Source organism: Corylus avellana, chromosome 3, assembly GCF_965113065.1.
Source record: "Corylus avellana chromosome 3, dhCorAvel1.hap1.2, whole genome shotgun sequence".
Classification (NCBI taxonomy): Eukaryota; Viridiplantae; Streptophyta; class Magnoliopsida; order Fagales; family Betulaceae; genus Corylus; species Corylus avellana.
Window position 1 is genome coordinate 12,704,132 of NC_142492.1, and position 25,787 is coordinate 12,729,918.

At 33.6% G+C, this 25,787-nt stretch overlaps 1 protein-coding gene across 1 annotated transcript; it reads right to left on the reverse strand.

Moving 5' to 3' along the window:
* Positions 1-21,516: 21,516 nt before the first annotated feature.
* Positions 21,517-23,608, reverse strand: MAKR2 (membrane-associated kinase regulator). The gene is made up of 2 exons (XM_059588698.2): positions 22,144-23,608; positions 21,517-21,992 (listed from the first exon to the last, which is right to left on the reverse strand). The coding sequence occupies exons 1-2, from the start codon at positions 23,369-23,371 to the stop codon at positions 21,937-21,939; spliced, it is 1,284 nt and encodes a 427-aa protein (XP_059444681.2). The 5' UTR covers positions 23,372-23,608; the 3' UTR covers positions 21,517-21,936.
* Between the last annotated feature and the right edge of the window lie 2,179 nt (positions 23,609-25,787).

Here is a 25,787-nt window from a genome sequence, read left to right on the forward strand (position 1 = left end):
CAGTCAAATTTCATCTGCTAGGAGAACACACCCTTCATACTGCGTGATATACCTAAAAGAAAAAACTTATAAAAACTCGTATTAGTTTCAAAAACTACAATAGTTCAGTCATAATGAAGTAATAGAGAAACTTCACATGCTCCTAGGGAAAATAATTAATACATGTTGAATAACAGTAGTCCAATGAGGAAAAATATCCAAATCCACTACATGCCTAACACCAACATGTTGAAAAGACAAAAGCTTAGATTCAACATGGTTAGGCATCCTGTCATATCGGTCTTAAAATAAAGCACCAAAGAAAAAGAAAAAAAAATTCAGAAACTGTGAAAGAAGAAAAAGGAAATCCAAAAATGTATATAAAATATTACATTCAAACAATGCAGAAATATATATTTACTGAAATCAAAATGCAAACTGAAAGCTGTGTTCTCTCATTCAGTGTAAAATCAAATTTACATGACACGCTTTATCTACCAAAATGCGTGTTTCTTCTATGTTGGTCGATAATAAACTTTCAACTGAATTCGATGATAGAAAAGTACATTGGCATAGATTAAGTAATCTGAAAGAAAATAACGTAGTATTTGAAAATCGTCAAAGCACATGTGATGTACCAACAAATCTATTACATACCTAACTGTAGCTATCAATTTTATACATACACATTAATCTTACTTCGAAGATCCGCAAGTACAGAGGTAGCAACAATAGCACAATGCACCAAGGGATATATGTTCTCTAGCTGGGAAAAAATATCAAATAAATAAAAACAATCCAATTGGCAACAAAAAAGAAAAAACCCAAACAAAAACAAAAACAAAAACAAAAAAAAGAAAGAAAGAAGAAGAAGAAGAAGATCAAATGCTCTTTGGGTAGAAGCCATCTTCCAAATCTGAAATATGAAGTTAACAAAACACTTACTAAAGCCCAATGCAGACTCAAGGAATAATGCATAAGAATAAGAACAGACCATAAATCACGGACGCATGCACTTACAGCAATAGCCTATAAAAGACATATGAACTCAATATATATGCTTAAATCACATTGAAGACTAGAAATGGTTCGAGTGAATCAATTTCCTGCAAAGTCTTTCCCAGTCTAACTTCATCTGTTAGGAGAACACACCCTCCATGCTGCAAGATATACCTAAAAAAAAAAACTTATAGAAACTCGTATTAGTTTCAAAAACTACAACAGTTCAGTGATAAAGAAGTAATAGAGAAATTTCATCATGCTCCTAGAGAAAATAATTAATGCATGTTGAATAACGGTAGTCCAATGAGGAAACATTTCCAAATCCATTACATGCCTAACACCAACATGTTGAAAAGGCAAAAGCTTAGATTCAACATGGTTAGGCATCCTGTTGTATCGGTCTTAAAATAAAGCACCAAAGTAAAACAAAAAAAATTCAGAAACTGTGCAAGAAGCAAAACGAAATCCAAAAATGTATATAAAATATTACTTTCGAACAATGCCAAAATATATATTTACTGAAATCAAAATGCAACCTCAAAGCTGTGTTCTCTCATTCAATGTAAAATTAAATTTACATGACACGCTTTATTTACCAAAATGCGTTTTTCTTCTATGTTGGTCAGTAATAAAGTTTCAACTGAATTCGATGATAGAAAAGTACAATGGCGTAGATTAAGCAATTTCAAAGAAAATAATGTAGTATTTGAAAATCATCAAAGCACATGTGATGTACCAACAAACCCATTACACACCTACCTGTAGCAATCAATTTTATACACACGCATTAATCTTACTTCGAAGATCCGGAAGTGCAGAGGTAGCAGCAATAGCACGATGCACCAAGGGATATATGTTCTCTACCTGGGAAAAAATATCAAATAAATAAAAACAATCCAATTTGGCAACACAAAAAAAAAAAACAAAAAACAAAAAAGTTAAGAAAGAAGAAGAAGAAGATCAAATGCACTTTGGGTAGAAGCCATCTTCTAAATTTGAAATATGAAGTTAACAAAACACTTACTGAAGCCCAATGCAGACGCAAAGAAGAATGCATAAGAATAAGAATAGGCCATGAATCACGGACGCATGTACTTATAGCAATAGCCTAGAAAAGACATATGAACTCAATATACTTGCTTAAATCACATTGAAGACTATAAATGGTTCGAATGAATCAATTTCCTGCAAAGTCTTTCTCAGTCCAATTTCATTTACTAGGAGAAAACACCCTCCATGCTGCGAGATATACTTGAAAAAAACTTATAAACACTCGTATTAGTTTCAAAAATTACCATAGTTCAGTGATAATGAAGTAATAGAGAAACTTCATCATGCTCCTGGGAAAAATACTTAATGCATGTTGAATAACGGTAGTCAAATGAGGAAAAATATCCAAATCCACTATATGCCTAACACCAACATGTTGAAAAGACAAAAGCTTAGATTCAACATGGTTAGGCATCCTGTCATATTGGTCTTAAAATAAAGCACCAAAGAAAAAGAAAAAAAATTCAGAAATTATGCAAGAAGAAAAAAGAAAACCAAAAATGTATATAAAATATTCCTTTCGAACAATGCCGAAATATATATTTACTAAAATCAAAATGCAACCTCAAAGTTGTGTTCTCTCATTCAGTGTAAAATCAAATTTACATGACACGCTTTATCTACCAAAATGCGTGTTTCTTCTATGTTGGTCAGTAATAAACTTTCACCTGATTTCGATGATAGAAAAGTACAATGGCATAGATTAAGCAATCTGAAAGAAAATAATGTAGTATTTGAAAATCGTTAAAGCACATGTGATATACCAACAAATTTATTACACACCTAACTGTAGCAGTCAATTTTATATACACGCATTAATCTTACTTCGAAGATCCGGAAGTGCAGAGGTAGCAGCAATAGCATGATGCACCAAGAGATATATGTACTCTACCTGGGAAAAAATATCAAATAAATAAAAACAATCCAATTTTGCAACACAAAAAAACAAAAAAACAAAAAAACAGAAAAAAGAAAGAAAGAAGAAGAACAAGATCGAATGCACTTGGGTAGAAGCCATCTTCCAAATCTGAAATATGAAGTTAACAAAACACATACTGAAGGCCAATGCAGACGCAAGGAAGAATGCATAAGAGTAAGAACAGGCCATGAATCACGGATGCATGCACTTACAGCAATAGCCTAGAAAAGACATATGAACTCAATATACATGCTTAAATCACATTGAAAACTAGCAATGGTTCGAGTGAATCAATTTCATGCAAATTCTTTCCCAGTCCAATTTCATCTGCTAGGAGAACACACCCTCCATCCTGCAAGATATACCTGAAAAAAAAAAAAAAAAAAAAAAAAAAAAAAAAAAAACTTATAAAAAGTCGTATTAATTTTCAACAACTACCATAGTTCAGACACAATGAAGTAATAGATAAACTTCATCATGCTCCTGGGGAAAATAATTAATGCATATTGAATAACAGTAGTCCAATGAGAAAAAATATAAAAATCCACTACATGCCTAACACCAACATGTTGAAAAGGCAAAAGCCTAGATTCAACATGGTTTGACATCCTGTCGTATCGGTCTTAAAATAAAGCACCAAAGAAAAAGAAAAAAAATTCAGAAACTGTGCCAGAAGAAAAATGAAATCTAAAAATGAATATAAAATATTACTTTCGATCAATGGGGAAATATATATTTACTGAAATCAAAATGCAAACTCAAAGTTGTGTTCTCTCATTCAGTGTAAAATCAAATTTACGTGACACGCTTTATCTACCAAAATGCGTGTTTCTTCTATGTCGGTCAGTAATAAACTTTCAACTGAATTCGATGATAGAAAAGTACAATGGCATAGATTAAGCAATCTGAAAGAAAATAATGTAGTATTTCAAAATCGTCAAAGCACATGTGATGTACCAACAAATCTATTACACACCTAACTGTAGCAATCAATTTTATACACACGCATTAATCTTACTTCGAAGATCCGAAAGTGTAAAGGTAGCAGCAATAGCACGATGCACCAAGGGATATATCTTCTCTACCTGGGAAAAAAAATCAAATAAATAAAAACAATCCAATTTTGCAAGACAAAAAAAAAAACAAAAAAACAAAAAAACAAAAAACAAAAAAGTTAAGAAAGAAGAAGAAGAAGATCAAATGCACTTTGGGTAGAAGCCATCTTCTAAATCTAAAATATGAAGTTAACAAAACACTTACTGAAGCCCAATGCAGACGCAAGGAAGAATGCATAAGAATAAGAATAGGCCATGAATCACGGACGCATGCACTTATAGCAATAGCCTAGAAAAGACATATGAACTCAATATACATGCTTAAATCACATTGAAGACTAGAAATGGTTCGAGTGAATCAATTTCCTGCAAAGTCTTTCCCAGTTTAATTTCATCTGCTAGGAAAACACACCCTCCATGCTGCAAGATATACCTAAAAAAAACTTATAAAAACTCGTATTAGTTTCAAAAACTACAATACCTCAGTGATAATGAAGTAATAGGGAAACTTCATCATGCTTTTAGGAAAAATAATTAATGCATGTTGAATAACGGTAGTCTAATGAGGAAAAATATAAAAATTCACTACATGCCTAACACCAACATGTTGAAAGGGCAAAAGCTTAGATTCAACATGGTTAGGCATCCTGTCATATCGGTCTTAAAATAAAGCACCGGAGAAAAAGAAAAAAAATTCAGAAACTGTGCAAGAAGAAAAATGAAATCCAAAAATGTATATAAAATATTACTTTCAAACAATGCCGAAATATATATTTATTGAAATCAAAATGCAACCTCAAAGTTGTGTTCTCTCATTCAGTGTAAAATCAAATTTACATGACACGCTTTATCTACCAAAATGCGTTTTTCTTCTATGTTGGTCAGTAATAAACTTTCAACTAAATTCGATGACAGAAAAGTACAATGGCATAGATTAAGCAATCTGAAAGAAAATAATGTAGTATTTGAAAATCGTCAAAGCACATGTGATGTACCAACAAACCTGTTACACACCTAACTGTAGCAATCAATTTTATACACACGCATTAATCTTACTTCGAAGATCCGAAAGTGCAGAGGTAGCAGCAATAGCACGATGCACCAAGGGATATATCTTCTCTACCTGGGAAAAAAAATCAAATAAATAAAAACAATCCAATTTTGCAAGACAAAAAAAAAAAAAACAAAAAAACAAAAAAATAAAAAACAAAAAAGTTAAGAAAGAAGAAGAAGAAGATCAAATGCACTTTGGGTAGAAGCCATCTTCTAAATCTGAAATATGAAGTTAACAAAACACTTACTGAAGCCCAATGCAGGCGCAAGGAAGTATGCATACGAATAAGAACAGGTCATGAATCACGGACGCATGCACTTACAGCAATAGCCTAGAAAAGACATATGAACTCAATATACATGCTTAAATCACATTGAAGACTACAAATGGTTCGAGTGAATCAATTTCCTGCAAAGTCTTTCCCAGTCTAATTTCATCTGCTAGGATTACACACCCTCCATCCTGCAAGATATACCTGAAAAAAAGTTATAAAAACTCGTATTAGTTTCAAAAACTACCATAGTTCAGTGATAATGAAGTATTAGATAAACTTCATCATGCTCCTGGGAAAATAATTAATGCATGTTGAATAACGGTAGTCCAATGAGGAAAAATATAAAAATTCACTACATGCCTAACACCAACATGTTGAAAGGGCAAAAGCTTAGATTCAACATGGTTAGGCATCCTGTCATATCGGTCTTAAAATAAAGCACCAAAGAAAAAGAAAAAAAAAATTCAGAAACTGTGCAAGAAGAAAAAGGAAATCCAAAAATGTATATAAAATATTACTTTCGAACAATGCCGAAATATATATTTTTTGAAATCAAAATGCAACCTCAAAGTTGTGTTCTCTCATTCAGTGTAAAATCAAATTTACATGACACGCTTTATCTACCAAAATGCGTTTTTCTTCTATGTTGGTCAGTAATAAACTTTCAACTAAATTCGATGACAGAAAAGTACAATGGCATAGATTCAGCAATCTGAAAGAAAATAATGTAGTATTTGAAAATCGTTAAAGCACATGTGATGTACCAACAAACCTGTTACACACCTAACTGTAGCAATCAATTTTATACACACGCATTAATCTTACTTCGAAGATCCGAAAGTGCAGAGGTAGCAGCAATAGCACGATGCACCAAGGGATATATATCTTCTCTACCTGGGAAAAAAAATCAAATAAATAAAAACAATCCAATTTTGCAACACAAAAAAAAAACAAAAAACAAAAAAACAAAAAAGTTAAGAAAGAAGAAGAAGAAGATCAAATGCACTTTGGGTAGAAGCCATCTTCTAAATCTGAAATATGAAGTTAACAAAACACTTACTGAAGCCCAATGCAGACGCAAGGAAGAATGCATAAGAATAAGAATAGGCCATGAATCACGGACGCATGCACTTATAGCAATAGCCTAGAAAAGACATATGAACTCAATATACATGCTTAAATCACATTGAAGACTAGAAATGGTTCGAGTGAATCAATTTCCTACAAAGTCTTTCCCAGTCTAATTTCATCTGCTAGGAGAACACACCCTCCATCCTGCAAGATATACCTGAAAAAAAGTTATAAAAACTCGTATTAGTTTGAAAAACTACCATAGTTCAGTGATAATGAAGTAATAGATAAACTTCATCATGCTCCAGGGGAAAATAATTAATGCATGTTGAATAACGGTAGTCCAATGAGGAAAAATATAAAAATCCACTACATGTCTAACACCAACATGTTGAAAAGGCAAAAGCTTAGATTCAACATGGTTTGGCGTCCTGTCGTATCGGTGTTAAAATAAAGCACCAAAGAAAAAGAAAAAAAATTCAGAAACTGTGCCAGAAGAAAAAGGAAATCCAAAAATGTATATAAAATATTCCTTTCGAACAATGCCGAAATATATATTTACTGAAATCAAAATGCAACCTCAAAGTTGTGTTCTCTCATTCAGTGTAAAATCAAATTTACATGACACGCTTTATCTACCAAAATGCGTGTTTCTTCTATGTTGGTCAGTAATAAACTTTCACCTGATTTCGATGATAGAAAAGTACAATGGCATAGATTAAGCAATCTGAAAGAAAATAATGTAGTATTTGAAAATCGTTAAAGCACATGTGATGTACCAACAAATCTATTACACACCTAACTGTAGCAATCAATTTTATATACACGCATTAATCTTACTTCGAAGATCCGGAAGTGCAGAGGTAGCAGCAATAGCACGATGCACCATGGGATATATCTTCTCTACCTGGGAAAAAATATCAAATAAATAAAAGGGTTAAATACCAAATTAGTCCCTAGGGTTTCACAACTTTATTTTTTTCCCCCTGGGGTTTCATTTTTATCACAGGAGGTCCCTGTGGTTTTGATAAGTGACCAAATTAGTCCATCCGTTAGTTGACCGTTAAACTGACACGTGGACCAATCAGACGTCGACACGTGGCACATATATTAATTTTTTTTTAATTTTTTTTTTAATTAAAAAAAATGTTTTTTTTAAAAAAAATATATTAAAAAAAAAAAAAAAAAAAAAAAAAAAAAAAAAAAAAGAAAAATCGGAAGAAACTGGGGGTGGCCGAGCCACCCCCTTGGCAATTTGGGGGTGGCTCGGCCACCCCCAGTTTCTTCCGATTTTTCTTTTTTTTTTTTTTTTTTTTAGTATATTTTTTTTAATTTTTTTTTTTTAAAAAAAACATTTTTTTTAATTAAAAAAAATTAAAATATGTGCCACGTGTCAACGTCTGATTGGTCCACGTGTCAGTCCGTACAGTCAACTAATGGTCAACTAACGGATGGACTAATTTGGTCACTTATCAAAACCACAGGGACCTCCTGTGATAAAAATGAAACCCAAGGGGGGAAAAAATAAAGTTATGAAACCCTAGGGACTAATTTAGTATTTAACCCTAAATAAAAACAATCCAATTTGGCAACACAAAAAAAAAAAACAAAAAAAGAAAGAAAACAAAAAAACAAAAAAAACAAAAACAAAAACAAAAAAAGAAAGAAAGAAGAAGAAGAAGATCAAATGCACTTTGGGTAGAAGCCATCTTCTAAATCTGAAATATGAAGTTAAGAAAACACTTACTAAAGCCCAATACAGACGCAAGGAAGAATGCATAAGAATAAAAATAGGCCATGAATCATGGACGCATGCACTTATAGCAATAGCCTAGAAAAGACATATGAACTCAATATACATGTTTAAATCACATTGAAGACAAGAAATGGTTCGAGTGAATCAATTTCCTGCAAAGTCTTTCCCAGTCCAATTTCATCTGCTAGGAGAACACACCCTCCATTCTGCGAGATATACCTGAAAAAAAAAACTTATAAAAACTCGTATTAGTTTCAAAAACTACCATAGTTCAGTGATAATGAAGTAATAGAGAAACTTCATCATGCTCCTGGGGAAAATAATTAATGCATGTTGAATAACGGTAGTCCAATGAGGAAAAATATCCAAATCCACTATATGCCTAACACCAACATGTTGAAAAGGCTAAAGCTTAGATTCAACATGGTTAGGCATCCTGTCATATCGGTCTTAAAATAAAGCACCGAAGAAAAAGAAAAGAAAAAACTCAGAAACTGTGCAAGAAGAAAAAGGAAATCCAAAAATGTATATAAAATATTACTTTCGAACAATGCCGAAACATATATTTACTGAAATCAAAATGCAACCTCAAAGCTGTGTTCTCTCATTAAGTGTAAAATCAAATTTACATGACACGCTTTATCTACCAAAATGCATGTTTCTTCTATGTTGGTCAGTAATAAACTTTCAACTGAATTCGATGATAGAAAAGTACAATGGCATAGATTAAGCAATCTGAAAGAAAATAATGTAGTATTTGGAAATCGTCAAAGCACATGTGATGTACCAACAAATCTATTACACACCTAACTGTAGCAATCAATTTTATACACACACATTAATCTTACTTCGAATATCCGGAAGAGCAGAGGTAGCAGCAATAGCACGATGCACCAAGGGATATATGTTCTCTACCTGGAAAAAAAATATCAAATAAATAAAAACAATCCAATTTGGCAACACAAAAAAAAAAAAAAAAAAAAAAAAAAAAAAAAGGAAAGCACAATCCCCACATTCACAAATTCCAAATAAACATTACTAGTTATTAATCTACATTCTTTACCGAAGTGAAAAATAATTGAAACAATAAATATTTTGTTCTGTTTATTAGTTATCAAAGAAAAATGGGGTAAACATTGTGCTATTTCCTGTGTTGGGTTTTTGTTAAGTGCTAAAATATTCATATTTTAGCCCCTTAATTTACAATTGTTAATTTCTTAATTTTGTTAGTTTGTGCAATTTTACTTCCTTTTAACTGGTTCTTCCGGTTGGTGGCTTCTAAACGATCTTGGAGTTGTGTGTTGGCCAACCTCAATTCAGTATACCTCTACTTACTCTCAAAAAGCTCATCCTCCTTTGCCACCAGCAGACTATGGAGACTATATACCTCAGAATCGAGACCCTGAGAACTAGAGGCTTCTTGCCGGTTGCTCATCTTCCGAACTAAATCCCGAAGATCAGTTCTCTCATCAGCATACTTCTGCAGGCCTTCTTGGAATTCTTTTTACCAACTTGCAATAAGGGTAGAACACTACACAGAAGAAAATCATGTCAGATACAACAAAGGCATCCAATAGTCAAAGCCTAAGTAACTCACCAGATAATGACATTGGACCAACTTGTCCACAAACATCTCTGGAGTGAGTCGACCTTTTCCCCGGGTATAATCCGCCGGAAGCAGTCTGGTGACAGCAGACAAAGGGTTCCCACTCAATTTTGGAGTATGAATTTGTCCCATCATAAACCATTTGAGGGAACCTGATATGATGGAGCACTACGTCCATCTACAATATAGTAGTTAACTTCATTAATGAAGCTCAACTACTCTTCTCAAGTCTCTCTCTCTTTCATCACTTCACTTCTTTGCCAATATATACCCAGCTTCAGGGCTTGGTTTGATAACTAGCGACAACCAACTAAATCAAACTACTATCAGAGGGAAAGCCTGCATTCAAAACCAGCCAATATGGCGCAAGACCAAGAATGAGACGACAACTGGACCGTGCCAGAGGAGGAAATTATGGTAGATATTATCATCCGGCAAACAGGGGGGAAAGCCAATTGACAAAAATTTTGATTGGAATATAGTTTTACCAGAAATGCAAATGAAAACTGAACGAAAATATTTGACTTTGAGGCAATTAAGAAGAAAATTTGATAAAATGAAAGGTAAGTATAAGTCTGCCAAAAGATTGGCACTTGCTGGAGGAAGTGAATTCTACAATGATGAGGACAGGAGTGTTCAAGTGGTAAAGCCTCTCTTTCTTTTTTTCCTAGAATTTTTCAGGTCAAATAGTTTCTAATAGTTTCTTACAACTGGAATTTTAGGAAAAGGAAGATCCCAACGGAGTTGTTGAGAGACGAGACTTTCGAAATTACGTGTTGCTTACAAAATCTATAGCGCCCCAGAACGTTGGTGGGTTTCGCATTTATGAAGAAGGTAGAATTCCGGCGGTTGAAGACAGAGCCACTCCCACAGGCAAAGGTAAATCAAAGGCTCCCAATGGGAAGGATAATGGAAAGCGATGGATGATCGATGTCAATATGCAAGCTGGCAACCCTTCTAAGAAATCAAAAACGACGACAGATAAAAGCATGGTTGACCTTACAACCCAGACCCCTGAAGAACTCATATTTGCTCAAGGTATGGAGTTGCTAAATGGGATTAGTGACCTCCCAAAAGATGCTTACTTTATGGAGATGAAAGGATTTAGTTATCCGCACATACGAGATTTTTTTCTCAATTTTTATGATTTTCTGAAAGTATTTCCCTGCCAATTCTTTGAAGTAAAATCCCTATGAATGAATAAATCTTGTATTATTCATGATTCTTTTGTTGTAATGTTTGTCTGGAATTTGTGAGTGGGATAGTAGATATGTTCCAATATCGGGTATATGTATGGATAGTAGATATTTGGCCCTAAAAAATTGCCTATAACCCATGTGGATGAGCAGATAGCAGATAGAGTGATTTTTAACCGCCCACTTAAGGGTGAAGTAAAAGAGCACACGGCGTGCCACGCACGCCGTGTGCAAAAAATAAATGCTTTCAAAGAAAACGTTTGATACAACCCATTTTATGAGATTTTAAGCTATAGAATTGACACTTTTTATAACTTTTCAAATGGAAATTGTTTAGGATACAACTTTTATTAAAAAAATTTTACAAACTTAAATGATAGTTTATATTTTTGTGTCTAACGCAATAAGTATCATGTTGAATGTAACGTTAGTTTGTAAATATGATAAGTATCATATGAACTATCACATCAATTTGCAGAAAACTTATAATAAAATTATAGTATCCCAATAGTAATTGACTGTGCAAGCGTGGTAGTACATCCTAACATGATAGTTATGAATTATTAGTAATTATTATTTTCCATGTTTTTATTTATTAGGAGTTAAATTAAAATTTAATTTTAAATTGTATGATCATGATCCATAAAACAAGGCTAGAGTCCGTCACACGCTGAGTTTCACAATTAAGGACGTGCCTTTTGGGCTAAACTTTTGTGGTCTTTAATTAAAAGTCGACCAGGATGACAAATAGCCCATGGACCTGCATATGTAGAGTGAGGACCTCTCATAACATATATCAAGAAGTTGACTCTAGCCATTTCAAAAAAAAAAAAGTTGACTTTGGCCATCTCATATAAAGAGGAAGTCAACTGGGGCAACTTGGACATCTTAATTATAACAAGTGTATCAAAAAGTTTACTTCCCTTAGGATTGTTATTTGGTCCAATACCTTCTATTTGAGTCATTCATTTTTAATGAACGGCATTGTTAGAGTGCCTGAACCATTGGTTTGGCTATACGGGGTGGTTTATGGTGGCCAAACTACGTCTTTGGCTACAAAGGTAGGTCAACCACCTAAAATAAACGGCATAAATTATGACATGTTAAAAAAATAAAAAATAAATAGAGTGAATGAGTAGTTGTTAGGGTGATTGAACTATCATTTTCATCATAGAGGTGATTTGGGGGAGGTTACCGGCCCATGGCCTAAGTATGTTAGTTCTAATTATTAAGGGTTATATTGGGAGCTAATTGCCAATGCATAACAATAAATTGAAAATAAATAGGATATGCATGAAGCAAAATGGCATTCATGGTTGAAAATTGAGTAGTCTTATAAATGTGAGAGAGGTGGGCGAGCAATCTGAGATCTATTTGTATAGGTAAACTCTATTAGAAGTCTCTTACATCTACTACAGTTAGAATTGTAAGTGTTTTGCTGAAATCCATGGACATAATGAACAAGAGTAATGCTAAGGAGCAGTAAAAAAATTCCGTAATCCATCCATAATGGGTGGTATGGATGTAGCATTACTCGGTAATGGCTAAATTCAAAATTATTTTTTAGCCATTTACATCACCCATTACAGATAAATTATAGAGATTTTTTTGTTTTTTTTTGTTTTTAATTTGTTGTTCTCTAGCATTTCTCGTGAACAAGTAAATAGTGGGAGAAGTGAATGATGATCAAAAGGTGAAGTTCAACGTTACCAACCCCGGAAAGAGTGCCAATCCATCCATTAATCCTGGAATGAGTGGAATGGACGGGTGGGAGTAGCCTCCGAGGTGTTGGTTCATGCATCATTCCATTCTAATGTTTCTTCACCTCAAACAATGAAGTGGGAGCCTCTCTTTCTTGTCTTTTTCTAGCCTAAAAATATCAAGAAATCTAGATGATAATATATCATTTGAGCAATTATTCACAATTATTTATTTTATACACGTGTATTTTAAATCATATAATATCAAGCAGAATAAAATGTGTATAATAAATAAGTGTAAAGAATATCATTCTTCTTTATTCTTTAAGTTCATTTATCACATTTATGTCACGCCAGCTGATATGATGTATTTTAAATGACATACACTTTAATTTTATTCTAACAACTAGAATAAAAAATCATTTAAAAGCTTCATATCAGCTGCTATAACATGATGACTGTGATAAATAAGTATGAAGAATATGATTAGTCATTATTGATTCCTTTTATGTTTTTTTTTATAGATCCCAATTGAAGACTTTTTCAATACCAAACACCTTGCATTCCTTCTAACCATAGAAATAACGACTGTTTATGCTATGCTCTACATGAATTGTGCCTCTTTTTACTCACTAGCAAGCCGGCTTTTGATTGGATATTTGTCCCTCAAAGCACTCACAAGTCACAATGACCATGATTAGCTCAAACATGCTTCCATAAAATCTCTCATCTTTTTTTTTCCTTTTTTTTTCTTTTTTTTTTTTTTTTATTATTCTTTTTTTTTTTATCCTTTTTAAGTGCAAAGAATATCCTCTTAGAAAAAATTTTCTTCAACCTACTCTAATAAGTGACAAGTGTCATTCAACATTTTTAGGTTTCTAAAAAATTAATGTTTGGATTCCTAGATTAGTTGAATAACAATAAATGACTGTTAAAAAATTAAAGAAAACATGTGAGAGATGACACTAGGCACTTATTTGACTAGGTTGAAAGAAATTTCCTATAAATCAATTCGGAAGAAATTTCTGTCCTTCCTAAATTCAATTCTTTAAAGGGAACATCTTTATTTTTATCTATTAGACCCAAAAAAACAAAAACAAAAACAAAAAAAAAATTATAAAACCATCCTTAAAAAGTTCTTTTTGGAGTTTTTTTATGAACTAATTCTTTATTTGAATTATATTATGTTGTTTTAATTTTATTTCAAAAACTAATAATATCAAGTCACATAATTAGTAAGCCTTTTTTTTTCTTCTAAGAAAGCCTTAAAAGAAAAGGAAAAAAAAAACTACAAGAGTTTAGACAACTTTTAGCCTTCTTATTGCATTTTAAAATAATTGCTGAAGAAAAGTTATCATCAATTACATTTGTCATTTCTTATTGCAACCACTACCAAATTTGTTTCTTCTAGTGTTCGTTGCCTTATGTTGTTTAACTATGATCATGTTTTTTTTAGACAACTTCTGTTGTTTTCTTATCAGGTGTGACATAGTAAATTGTTCACGTGGCAAACAAACCGTTAATTATTAATTTAAAGAACAAGTTAAGGAAATGTTGTATTTTTACTTATGTAAATAACAGTATGTATGATGTAGTCTAAGTAATGGTTAAGATTATATTTTAAAGTTGACTTACTTTTAAAAACTTTTAATAGGATAAAGAAAATTAAGAGAGATTTTGAGATATTCAATTTTAACCATTGCTTACACTACAACATACATACTGTTATTAAAGTAAAATTTAAGAAACGAATTGTTGAAATTATAAGGAAAAAATACAAAATTAGTCCCTACAGTTTACTTAATTTACAATTAACTTCTTGCTCAGAACCTACTTGGGACCCGATTGAACCTGCCAGGAATCCGCCCAGGACTTGATTGGGACTAAACCAGGACTTGAGCGGGACCTGCTTGGGACCCTATCAGGAGCTGACTGGGACCTCGCCAAGACTTGACTAGGACCTTGCCAAGACCTGACTGAGACCCGCCCAGGACCTCACCAGGACCCCCCAGGACTTGACTGAGACCTGATCGGGACCCACCTGAGACCTGCCTAGGACCTCACCGGAACCTGCCTAGGACCCGCCTAGACCAACCCAGGACCTGCCCGAGACTTGACCAAGACCTGCCCAAGACCTGATCGGGACCCACCCGGGACCTCATAGGGACTCGCCCGACACCCCACAGGGACCCGCCCAGGACCTGCCCAGGACCCTCCCAAGACCTTCTCTAGACTTGCCCGGGACCCCGCCGAGACCTGACCGGGAATTGCCCAGGACCAGCCTGAGACCTGCCTGGGACTCACCGAAGACCCGCCTGGGATTTGACCAGGACCCTCCAGGGACCTGACCAAGACTTGCCCTGGACCCCGTTGGGACCTGATCAGGACCTTCTCGGGACTTGACCGGAACCCGCTTGGGACCTGCCGGCACCTGCCCAAGACCCAACCGGACCTACATGGGACTTGCTCGGGACCCCTCCGGAACTTGCCTAGGACCTGCCCTGGACTGCCCGGTCGAGTCCCGATCAGGTCTTGAGTGGGGGTCCCGGGCTAGTCCGGGCGGGTCCTAGTCAAGTCCCGACAGAGTCTCGGGCGAGTCCCAGGTAGCTCCTGGCGAGGTTCCGGGCGGGTCCCGGTCAAGTATTGAGCGGGTATTTTTATTTTTATTTTTTTTAATTATTGTATATTAGTATTTTTATGTTGTGAATATAAAAAATATTTCTGATTTTCTGTGCGCATGCCAAACGTTCTAAAATTTTTTCATCGTAAAATATTCTCCTGTAAAATGATTTCCTTGAAAATATTTTATGACGGAAAATATTTTACGCTGAAACAGACGGAGCCTTAATTTACAATTAACTTCCTATGATATCAAATTGAACTCAGAGATATGCCAAAAAAAAAACAATGTAGTCCCTACAATCAAATTCCACCCACTAATTTAACAAATTTTATTAGTATAACATTGAGTTAAATGCAACAAGTGTCACAATTTTATTAGCTTTGATGTTTCATGTTATCAAAAATTGGTAAGCCTGTAAACGAAATTTGACTGCAGGAATTAAATTTTTTTTTTTTTTTTGGCATACCTCAAGATTTTTGAGTTCATTTTTATACCATTATTATCACAAGAAACTAATTGCAAATCAAGTAAATTACATAGACTAATTTTACATTTTTTTAAAATTATAAACCTAACAATTAAATTGAAATAAAAGAAAAATTGAAGGACTAATTTTAATTTTCCCCTTTATTAAATGACAAGCAATAGCTGCACTATTATCGAGTTGTATAAAATATGGGAATAATACCGTACGTTGCACATGCCGGAGAAAATGGAAATATTTTCTGCAGAACCTCGGTGATAAGAATTACTGACACAAAGACACGCGGTCGCTCCTAAAATTAAAAAAATAAATAAAAATCTTGGACGTGTGACTCATAATACCGCACGTCATCTCAATAGTCAAATAAGATAGTACAAAGTATAAACAAAATTATCTCTGTATGATTATTTTTCAGAAAACTCTTTTCTGTTATGTCGACTTGTTTTATTTTTTTCTTTCTAATTACCCAAAAAAAAAAAAAAAAAAAAAGTGACGGTCAACTGTAATTACTTTATTCAAGTCTGAGTAGCATTTATCGGTTATGAGCCAATGACAAGTGTGGTCTAGATGGTGAGAAATCGCCATTTGAACTATAATCAAGCATATGTAAAAGATTACCATTACGGGTTTCAAAACTCCTTACTGTTATGTCATCTCAAGCCCTCTTGGATATGAAAGATCAACTTGAGTTATATAATAACACTATACTAATAATCATATTAGTTGAAATTAAAGCATGGACAATTGGAAGGAGCAACATAACAGTACGGAGATGCTCTTCTCTCTGTCTGTCTGTCTGTCTGTGTCTCTAGTAAAAGAAAGGTGAAGAGTTTTCCTTTGGCTCCTATCAAATTCATGCACGGATGCACCGATCGAAGACATAAGCTGAAAATTTCTCTTGATATCAAAGAATTCTGAGATTTCTGTCAAATAAAAGATAATGGATTATGGATAGAAGACTGAAAATTTCACCTATATGAACGGGGAAGGAACTAGCATTTAGAGTTTTGGGGAGCAAAACTAAAATATTAAAAATTTTCGGGTGTAAATTTCTAATTTAAAACAAAAATTATAATGGTATTTTTTTAAAATTTTGGAAAAACATGGGAGCTTAGGGACTTAAGTTAAAGCCCCCAAAGCCCGATGTAGTTTCGCCCCGGTCTGTGATATACCACAAACATTAATCACAATGTCCATCATGACCGCTACAATCAACTTTATTAACAACATTTTTAATTGTTTTATTCACTTTTAATAATCCCCTCTAAATTTAATTGGTTGTAAATTTCTAATTTAAAACAAAAATTATAATGGTATTTTTTAAAAATTTTGGAAAAACATGGGAGCTTAGGGACTTAAGTTAAAGCCCCCAAAGCCCGATGTAGTTTCGCCCCGGTCTGTGATATACCACAAACATTAATCACAATGTCCATCATGACCGCTACAATCAACTTTATTAACAACATTTGTAATTGTTTTATTCACTTTTAATAATCCCCTCTAAAGTTGTGGTTGGTCTGTTGTTAAGAATGATTTTTTTTTTTTTTTAGATTCTTTAATTTTCTATTTTGTAACTATGTTATTTGTTTGTATTTGTTCTTATATATATATACACACATTACAGACATTAAGGAAGGTCATTAACTCATTACTTTGAAGAATAACAAATTGCGTATTGTTAGGGATACACTCGTTTTTACTACGAGTTTACTTATAAATAATTGTTGCAATTTTATAATTAGTAAAATAATTAAACAAAAAATTTGATTTATCAATTTAATTAATTAGTGTTTGGCTTGATAAATAATGTACTACCTAAACATGTTTCAAACAGATTTTAAAAAGAGGAATGTTACAGTTCCTCACGGTATTTTCTTAATTGTAGGTTAATATTATTTTCTAAAAAAAAAATAACAGAACTTACTCCACTAGCGAGTCTCTTATATATATATATATATATATATATATAGGATAAAAAACACAAAAACACAAAAAAAATCAAGAAAAAAGAGTAACATTTATCTTTTAAAAAGGTTTGCTTGTGATTAAAAAAAAAAAGAAAAAAAAAAAAGCAAAGAGTAGTCAACTCCAACAACAACAAAGAGTTAGTCAACTCGTAAGTTTTTGGGCTAGAATTAAGTGACCTACTTAATAATCCGTGTAATCAGTGTCAACGAGAGGAATCATTGCACATGCCCTTCATCAATGGTCCACTCATTTTGTCAACACTAAAAAAAGAAAATAGTCAACAAAATTAATTTTGTTAGTTTTGTAGTACTAATTTTTCAAAGAAATCAACGTCTGTTTCAACAAAATGATTAAAAATTTGTCAAGTTGTTTGGCATGTTGCAATAGCTCAATAAATTTTTAACTATATTAATAATGTTTTTTTTTTTAAAAAAAAAAAAAAAAGCAACTAATTAAAATGTTGAACTGAATGAAATTGTTTTAAAAAAGTTGAAAGATAAAATATTAAAACGTGATTATTTAGTCAAAATTTAACTAAATATTTGTTTAACATATGTAAATCATCCTTTGACTAACAATTATAGTGTATTCTATGAGCAAGATTTTTTTTCTTTCTTTATTTTTTAAGTGAACATGGAGTTTCATGATCGTGAAAGGCACTACTTTGAAAACATAACATGTGTTTCTGCTCCCAACATTTTAAAATCTGAAAAAAAAAAAAAAAAAAAAGTAGCAATCCGATGATTTATCTTAAAACGAAGAGGAGTGCTATACATTCTAAATTTGTTTTCTAAAAGTTGGTTCATAAATAATGTGTCACCATCTCATGGGATTTATTATTTTGGGAAGTATGTCACCAACTCATGAGATAGTGACACATCATTTGGAAACCAAATTTTGGAAAACAAATTTAGGATATGTAGCATTTATCTAAAACGAATACAATTTAATTAGAAATTTCATTTTGAAGAGAATGATGACGAGGGAGAGAGTGAGATTTGCTCTTTTTTATCAGGGTTGTGCAAGAGAAATTAAAAAACCAAAATTGAAAATAAACCGGAAAAGGGAGGAGACAGTAAGAGCTCAACCATAAAACTGTTTTTGTGTGTCTTAAGAGTGTTTTATGTTTAAATTATTTAATGATGTTTTGTTTTGAAAAGAGAACACAAAACAAAAAAAAATAAAAATATTGCAGGCAATAAGCACAAGAAATTTTCCATGCCCGCTATAATTGGGCAGGGGATGAGCAGGAGTGTGGTCTCTGTTGATACAATGCATCTTAGCTCTGATACCAGCTAATGTATTGCGGTGTAGCGAGTCGCAAAATTAACAAACACATAACTATCAATTTTTCCCCAACTAAGAAAATTTGAGGATTTGTAACATAATTAAAGAGTTTCTTATTAAAAAAATCCTCTGAGAATAATAACATAAATTGTGTGGCCAAGTCATCTTTATTAGGCTCAAGTAGAAATAGGGCTGCAACCCTGAAAGAAATAATTCCAAAACTACCTTATCATGATCTCGTTTGAACGATACAAAACATTGCACGATAAAACCCTTCTCATTCAATCTCGGTCATATAAACTTCGACTAAGACATCAACCAAAGCTCTTTTGGAATTATTATTGGTGGTCCTCATCAAGATAAACGGAACTTCAACCGAGTTATAAATTGTACTTTTTGAAATATATTTTTGTGTTTTTATTGACGAGCTAACTTAGTAGATGTAGAAATTGAAAAATCTTCATAAAATATGAATTTATAACCCTTTAAATAGGCTTTCCAATATCACCAAAATTATTTTCAATCGATATTGAAATTGCAAGATATAACCGCTTTACTATGATTATGATTATGGTTGATCTACTTGTAATTTGGCCTGCCTGACAATCTGCCCAAGCATCACGATGACTGCAATTCTCTTGCCCCTCTTTGGGCAGAGGATTGCAATGAATCCCATCCCATAAATCATAATGGCACAATGACTACGAGCAGGAAACCGATCCTCTCCATTTCACTTGAAATAGGAATTAAGATTCTTTCTAATTCATTTGAATAAGAGAATATTTAGTTAGTTATAGTAGACGGGTATTTTTATTCCCTCAAAAAGTAAAAAGACAAAAATATCCATCTACTATAACTAACTGAATATTCTCCAGTTCATTTAAATATTCACCAGTTCATTTAAACGGGAGTGAATCCTATCCTTGAAATAAAAAGAGTCCATTTAGTGTATTTAAGGGAGATATAGTTGTCTATTTAGTTTTTGAACAATTTTTTTGAACTATGGCCCCTATATACACTTATCATTGGTCGACACGACAATGGCCCTTGCCACAAGGTTGTTTTGCCTGCAGGACAGTATCGCAAATCCACAGCTCAAAAAATATTTAAAAAAAAAAAAGTTTTTATGAGAAAAATTCTGTACACACAACGTGACAATTAAAATCCAAATAAATAAATCGAATCTGTCCCCTATATATCCATAATGCTAAAGACATGTTTGGAAAGAAAGAAAACTAAAAAAAATATTGGGAATGTGGGACCAAGAAATGGCACAAAGGACAGATTGAATCTGCGACGTAATTTGAGTACACGGAAATGAGGTGCATCACCATCAATGAGTTTCGTGATTTCCAAGGAGAAAGAAGAGAGATTATTTTGTTTTTGTGTTGAAGTAAGAGAGAGAAAGAGGAGATTCCTCCGCTCCACTCTCTCTCTCTCATCTCATGATCTGACTCCCACTTTACTCTTTTGCCCTCTCTCTCTCTCTCTCTCTCTCTATCTCTCTTCCTTTAACATAAAGAAAAATCCTTTTTACTGTGCTGCTTCCCCCACTTTTCCCACTTCTCTGACCACTAAAGACACCATTTAGCCCTCACACTCCGTGACCACAACACCCACTTCCCCATGCACCAATCAAAGGATTAAGCATTAACCCACATTATACATATATTTTGCTTAAAATTAACAGTTTTTAACACTAACCCAACATAAGATTAGAGCATCTCTAACAATAAAATATAAAATACCTAATAAAAAAAATTTTATTTTATTTTATCTGATATTTTTTATTACAAACTCCAACACACTTTTCTTTATTTTCTTTTAAATATTATTTTTTATTTTTTTTAAGAAAAAATTCACTTAAACTTTTAAATTATCACGCGTTTTGACAAACCTCTCAAACTTTAAAATCTTTCAATTTGAATTTCTAAACTTTTATTGCAACCAATTTAACCATTAAAAATACTAAAAAACACCAAAATATTCCTAATTTTCAAAAAAAAAAAAAAAGTTTTGAAATTAAAGGTAAAATTAAAATTTTATAAAAAAATATGAGTATAAACGTCATTTAAAATTTAAAATCTAATAGAAGAATTTAAATTAATTACAACTGAAAGTTCAAATATTCAAATTAAAATGTTTTAAAGTTTGAAGGGTTTCTCAAAACGTGGGGTAATTCATTCAAGGGTTTAAGGTGAATTTTTTTTTTTTAATTACATTCTGGCCAATATGACCTCTTGGAAATGGAGAGAGGAGGAGAGAATAATCAGAATATTAAAGAAAGAATCTAATGTGGAAGAGTGAACAGACCTTAGCATGCTGGAGATGCTCTTAATGAATTATAATGAAAGGATATGGCTTATTAAAACCCAATAATTGATATTTATGCCGATAATTTTTTACACAACCCGCAAAACGAACGTAAACCTATCACAATTTACGGATTAAGATTAAATATGTTAAATTAAAATTGACTTGTGCCAAACCCGACAAGCAAACACACAGATTATATAATACTCATCATAATAATAAGAACAAAGAGTAAATAAACCCATTGAAAGAAATTACTGGTGCTTCAGGGAGTGGGCTAAGTGGTGGCTACTGATTACTACAAAGTTATACATATATATATATATATATAGATACAAAGATTTGATTCTGCTTTCACTTTCAAGGAAAGATGAGCTTTACACATCTGCTCTACCACTCGGTCATCTTTCAATAGACATGAGACAACTCTTTCATCCACCTAATTTTCTTCCCTTTTTTTTTTTTGGTTTATAAAAGCATTTACAAAGAACAAAGCTGATATATATATATATATATATATATATATATATATATTCTAGACCTCAAAGATCGAACTGATCGTGACAGCAGCTCACCACTTTAGACCAACTGCTTCCTCCCTATTTCTCATGCGAGTGATTGCTCACAGACCGTGACAGTAGAGAAGACTCCGAATCTATGTAAAACAATACAAAACAAAATATCACGTATTACAATAATTGTTGTTAATTAATTATTAAAAAGGGCTAATAAAGAGGATTAAGAACAACAACAAAAAAAATAAAGAAATAAAGAGAAAATTAAAGGATGGGATTTGATATGATTACCTCGAGAGGCATTGAAGGACCGCTTGCAGTGCAGAATGGCGCTCTGGATCCCATCCTGTTGCTGCAACAGAGAATCGTCTCTCCTTTTCGACGCAATAGGTCCCGTCGGGGCTGCAGCCACCGCCGCCGACGAAGCGGACCGGCTCTTCCCCAAGTGCTTGCAGACCACTCTCAACCTTTGACTGATCTTCACATTGTTGGCCACCAAGCCCTGATCAGAAGCCTCCGGTTCAGCTTGAGCCTTCTCAGCCGCCGGCTTCTGGGCCTGCGCGGTTCCCGGCGGCGCAGCCTTGGCACCGGCGCCGGGGCTTAGCTGCCCCGAAAACCTCAGCTTCTCGCCGTACCTTCTGGAGACCCGAACGTAGAGAGGCTTAACCTTCTTCAAATACTTTTGCATTACGTCCTTTGAGAAGCGCTTCTCGTCGGGAACCGACTCTTCCACGTTGGTCGGCTTATTCTGCGCCTTGTTGTTCCCGGAAGCGCTTCTCGAGCTGTCTCTGGTGAACAGGGAAACGATCGGAACTTCCTCCACCTTGAACTTCACAGTAAAAGACTTGCTCTGCGGCTGTTCTTGCTTTTGCTGTGTTTCTTCTTCTTGTTGTTTTTTGGGAGCAGAGGTAACAGACCCATTTGGCTCTGTTTTCTGGCCGGCAGCATTTGCGGTTGTTTTCGATTTCTTGAGGCCGAGCATGGAGACACGGAACTTGGTGGCGGATTTCAACAACGAGACAGGGAATAACTGCGGCTGCTGCTTGGAATTGGGTTCGGAGGGGTTGAAAACGAGGGAGGAAGGCTCAATCGGCACGAGTCTTCCCTTGAAGAACAGGTCATCGGAAGGAGACAATGACAGATTCGGATCCGCACGGTCGTTGCTGGAACCAGAGGAAAGCGTGAAGTTGAACTCTCTCTCCTCCTCGTCTTCTTCTTCTTCATCTTCCTCTTCTTCATCGCTTTCGTTCTCGCAGTTGGCTCCCTCTTGTTCTCTGTTCTGGGTTTCGTTATCTCCACCTTCCGCATCGTCCTCTTCGTCAGGAACAGCGAACTCCAAATCAAAGAACGGCCCATCGTCGTCGTCATCGTCGTCAGTCTCCGCCGCATTATGAGCCACCGCAGCAACGATTGTAGTGGTACTGGCAGTTCTCGCGGAGTCTCCCCCACCTCCTCCGCCGCCGCCGCTGTTAATACCCCCGCTCCCCCTCCAGTACTTGAGCAAGCTGAAAGCTTCCATCGTTGGGAGAGCCAGTATACAAGTGGGAAATAGATTCAGCTACTTGCTTTTTAGAAGAGAAAGCGGGAATGGGTGGGAACAGTGAAAGGTGGGGATGGAAAAGGGTGGGTTTTACGACGGGCTTAGTAATGGGGTTTGCAGGAGAGGTACTGAAACTTTGGGGTGGCAGAGTGAACAGAGAGGGTAAAGCTTTTACACAGAGAGAGAGAGGGGATTTTTTTGCTTTATGGTTTGTCTGTTTCGTAGAGGTAATTGCAGGGGTCATGTGAGACCAGTCCTCGGGTCAGATATAGAGACAGAGGTCGTCAGAGTAATAAGAGAGTGAGTGAGGGAGAGAGATTGAATTAGATATACGAATACGGGTACGGGTACGGGTACGAGAGAGATTACACCACCTGATTGCTCCTTTCACCAAATTATTATTATTATTTTTTTATTTTTCTAATTGTTAATAATTTTTGCAGCACATTGTGAGAGAGCTTAAATCGAGCTTACTTGTTTAAATATTTCACGTGTTATTCAAATTAATGCATGACCATTTACTCAAATATGTCAATTTTATGTGAACTCTTTTACATGTGCTACTCAATTTGCTATTGATTTTCGCCCATCTAACTCTTAGTATATGAACAAAACTATTGCAACTTTAAGATAGCTTGGACTCAATAATGAAAGAGGAACGCTACATTATACTCTCATTAACGCTCATATATTAATTGAGGTGACTTTTAAAATCATTATTAAATTTAAATTTAATAAATAATCTATCACACTTCTTTTTTTTTTTTTTTTGAGAGAAAATCAATCTGATTTCATTAATAGTGGTCAAGAGTATAAAAGCTTTTACAATCACAGAACATACAGTTCTGCAAGATCATAGCCGAAGCTAAAAGATTACACATCAAAAAATTAAAAACATAACAGATCTTACAATGGAAAACCAATCTATGACGTCAAACATTCGCTATCCCAACCCGATTTTCAGATTATAGAACAGATCTGCTAACGCAAACTCTTTCCGGGAGCACAAAAAGCTATTTCTCAAGTATGAGCAAAAAACTCACACTCAAACCATTCTCCTTTCGACCCGAAAGCCATAAGCATTATTCACGCTCTCAACCCAACGGCTAGGACCATAAAATAAAAATAACAACAACAAACAAACAACAACAACACCAAAAAACAAAAACAAAAATTCCCACAAGCAGTAGTGAAGAAACACGACATCGTAGACAATTCATCACACATTTAATAATGACTTAAAAGCCACATTGAGAGTATGTTTTGCAAAAGGATTCCCTAAAGAGGAATGCTATACTTTAAAAAAAAAAAAAAAAAAAAAAAAAAAAAAAAAAATCCATAATTTTATTATCTGATTTCTCAAAATAATAAATTCCATATATTTTTTTTTTTCTTTAAATTTAAATTTAAATTTTTTGCTTGATTCTTTTGTTCTTAGCTTACTTATAATATTTTTTGAAGGAATAAATTATTGAAAAGCCTTCAATTATTGTATAGGATGATAGAGGACTGGAGTTGGGTAATCAGGTTATTTTTTCTACTTTGGGTACAGCTTTTCAAATGTACTTCAACTGTTCTCTCTTTATTTCATTTAAATATTTTTTAAATTTAAAAAAGAAATGAATAAAAAATTTTAAGGTCAGCAATATTGATAAAGCAAAATTAAAAAAATTAAAAAAATTAAAAAAAAAAGAAAAAGTCAGCAACATTGCAATTAAATGTTAATGTCAAAATTGCTATATACTATATTTTCATTCTACCAATTTAATATGGTAATGTTTATTTTTTTTATTTTTTATTTTTTGAAATCAAGGTAATGTTTATTTTTGAATAAAGGTTAATGACCATTAACACATCAGCCCAATAAAATTATGGTGAAAAAGAAATTTTATCAAAAGTTTGGACAAAAATAAGGGAAAATTACAATTTACTCCCTCAAAGTTGACAGCGTTTTTTAATTCGAACATCAAAGTTTCAATTTTTGCAATCCACCCCCACAAAGTTTCAATTTTTTTCAATTCAACCAATATTATCTCAAAATTTTCATACTGCTCATAATTTTTATTTTTATGAAGAAAAAAAATTTGGAGGGTGCAAAAATGACCAGATAGCCACTCTAATTTTTTTTTTTTTATAAAAAATTTAAAAAAAAAATTATGAGTAATATGGGAAGTTTTGGATACAATTGGTCAAATTACAAAAATTTGAAACTTTGAGGAAGTGGATTGCAAAAATTGAAACTTTGTTGTTCGAATTGAAAACCGCTGTTAACTTTAAGGAAGTAAACTGTAATTTTCTCCAAAAAAAAAAGAACAGAAAGCTGATGTCAGTGTTTTTAAGATATTAATTTAGCTGAAAGACTTATATAGATAAATATGGATATGATAACTTTTGT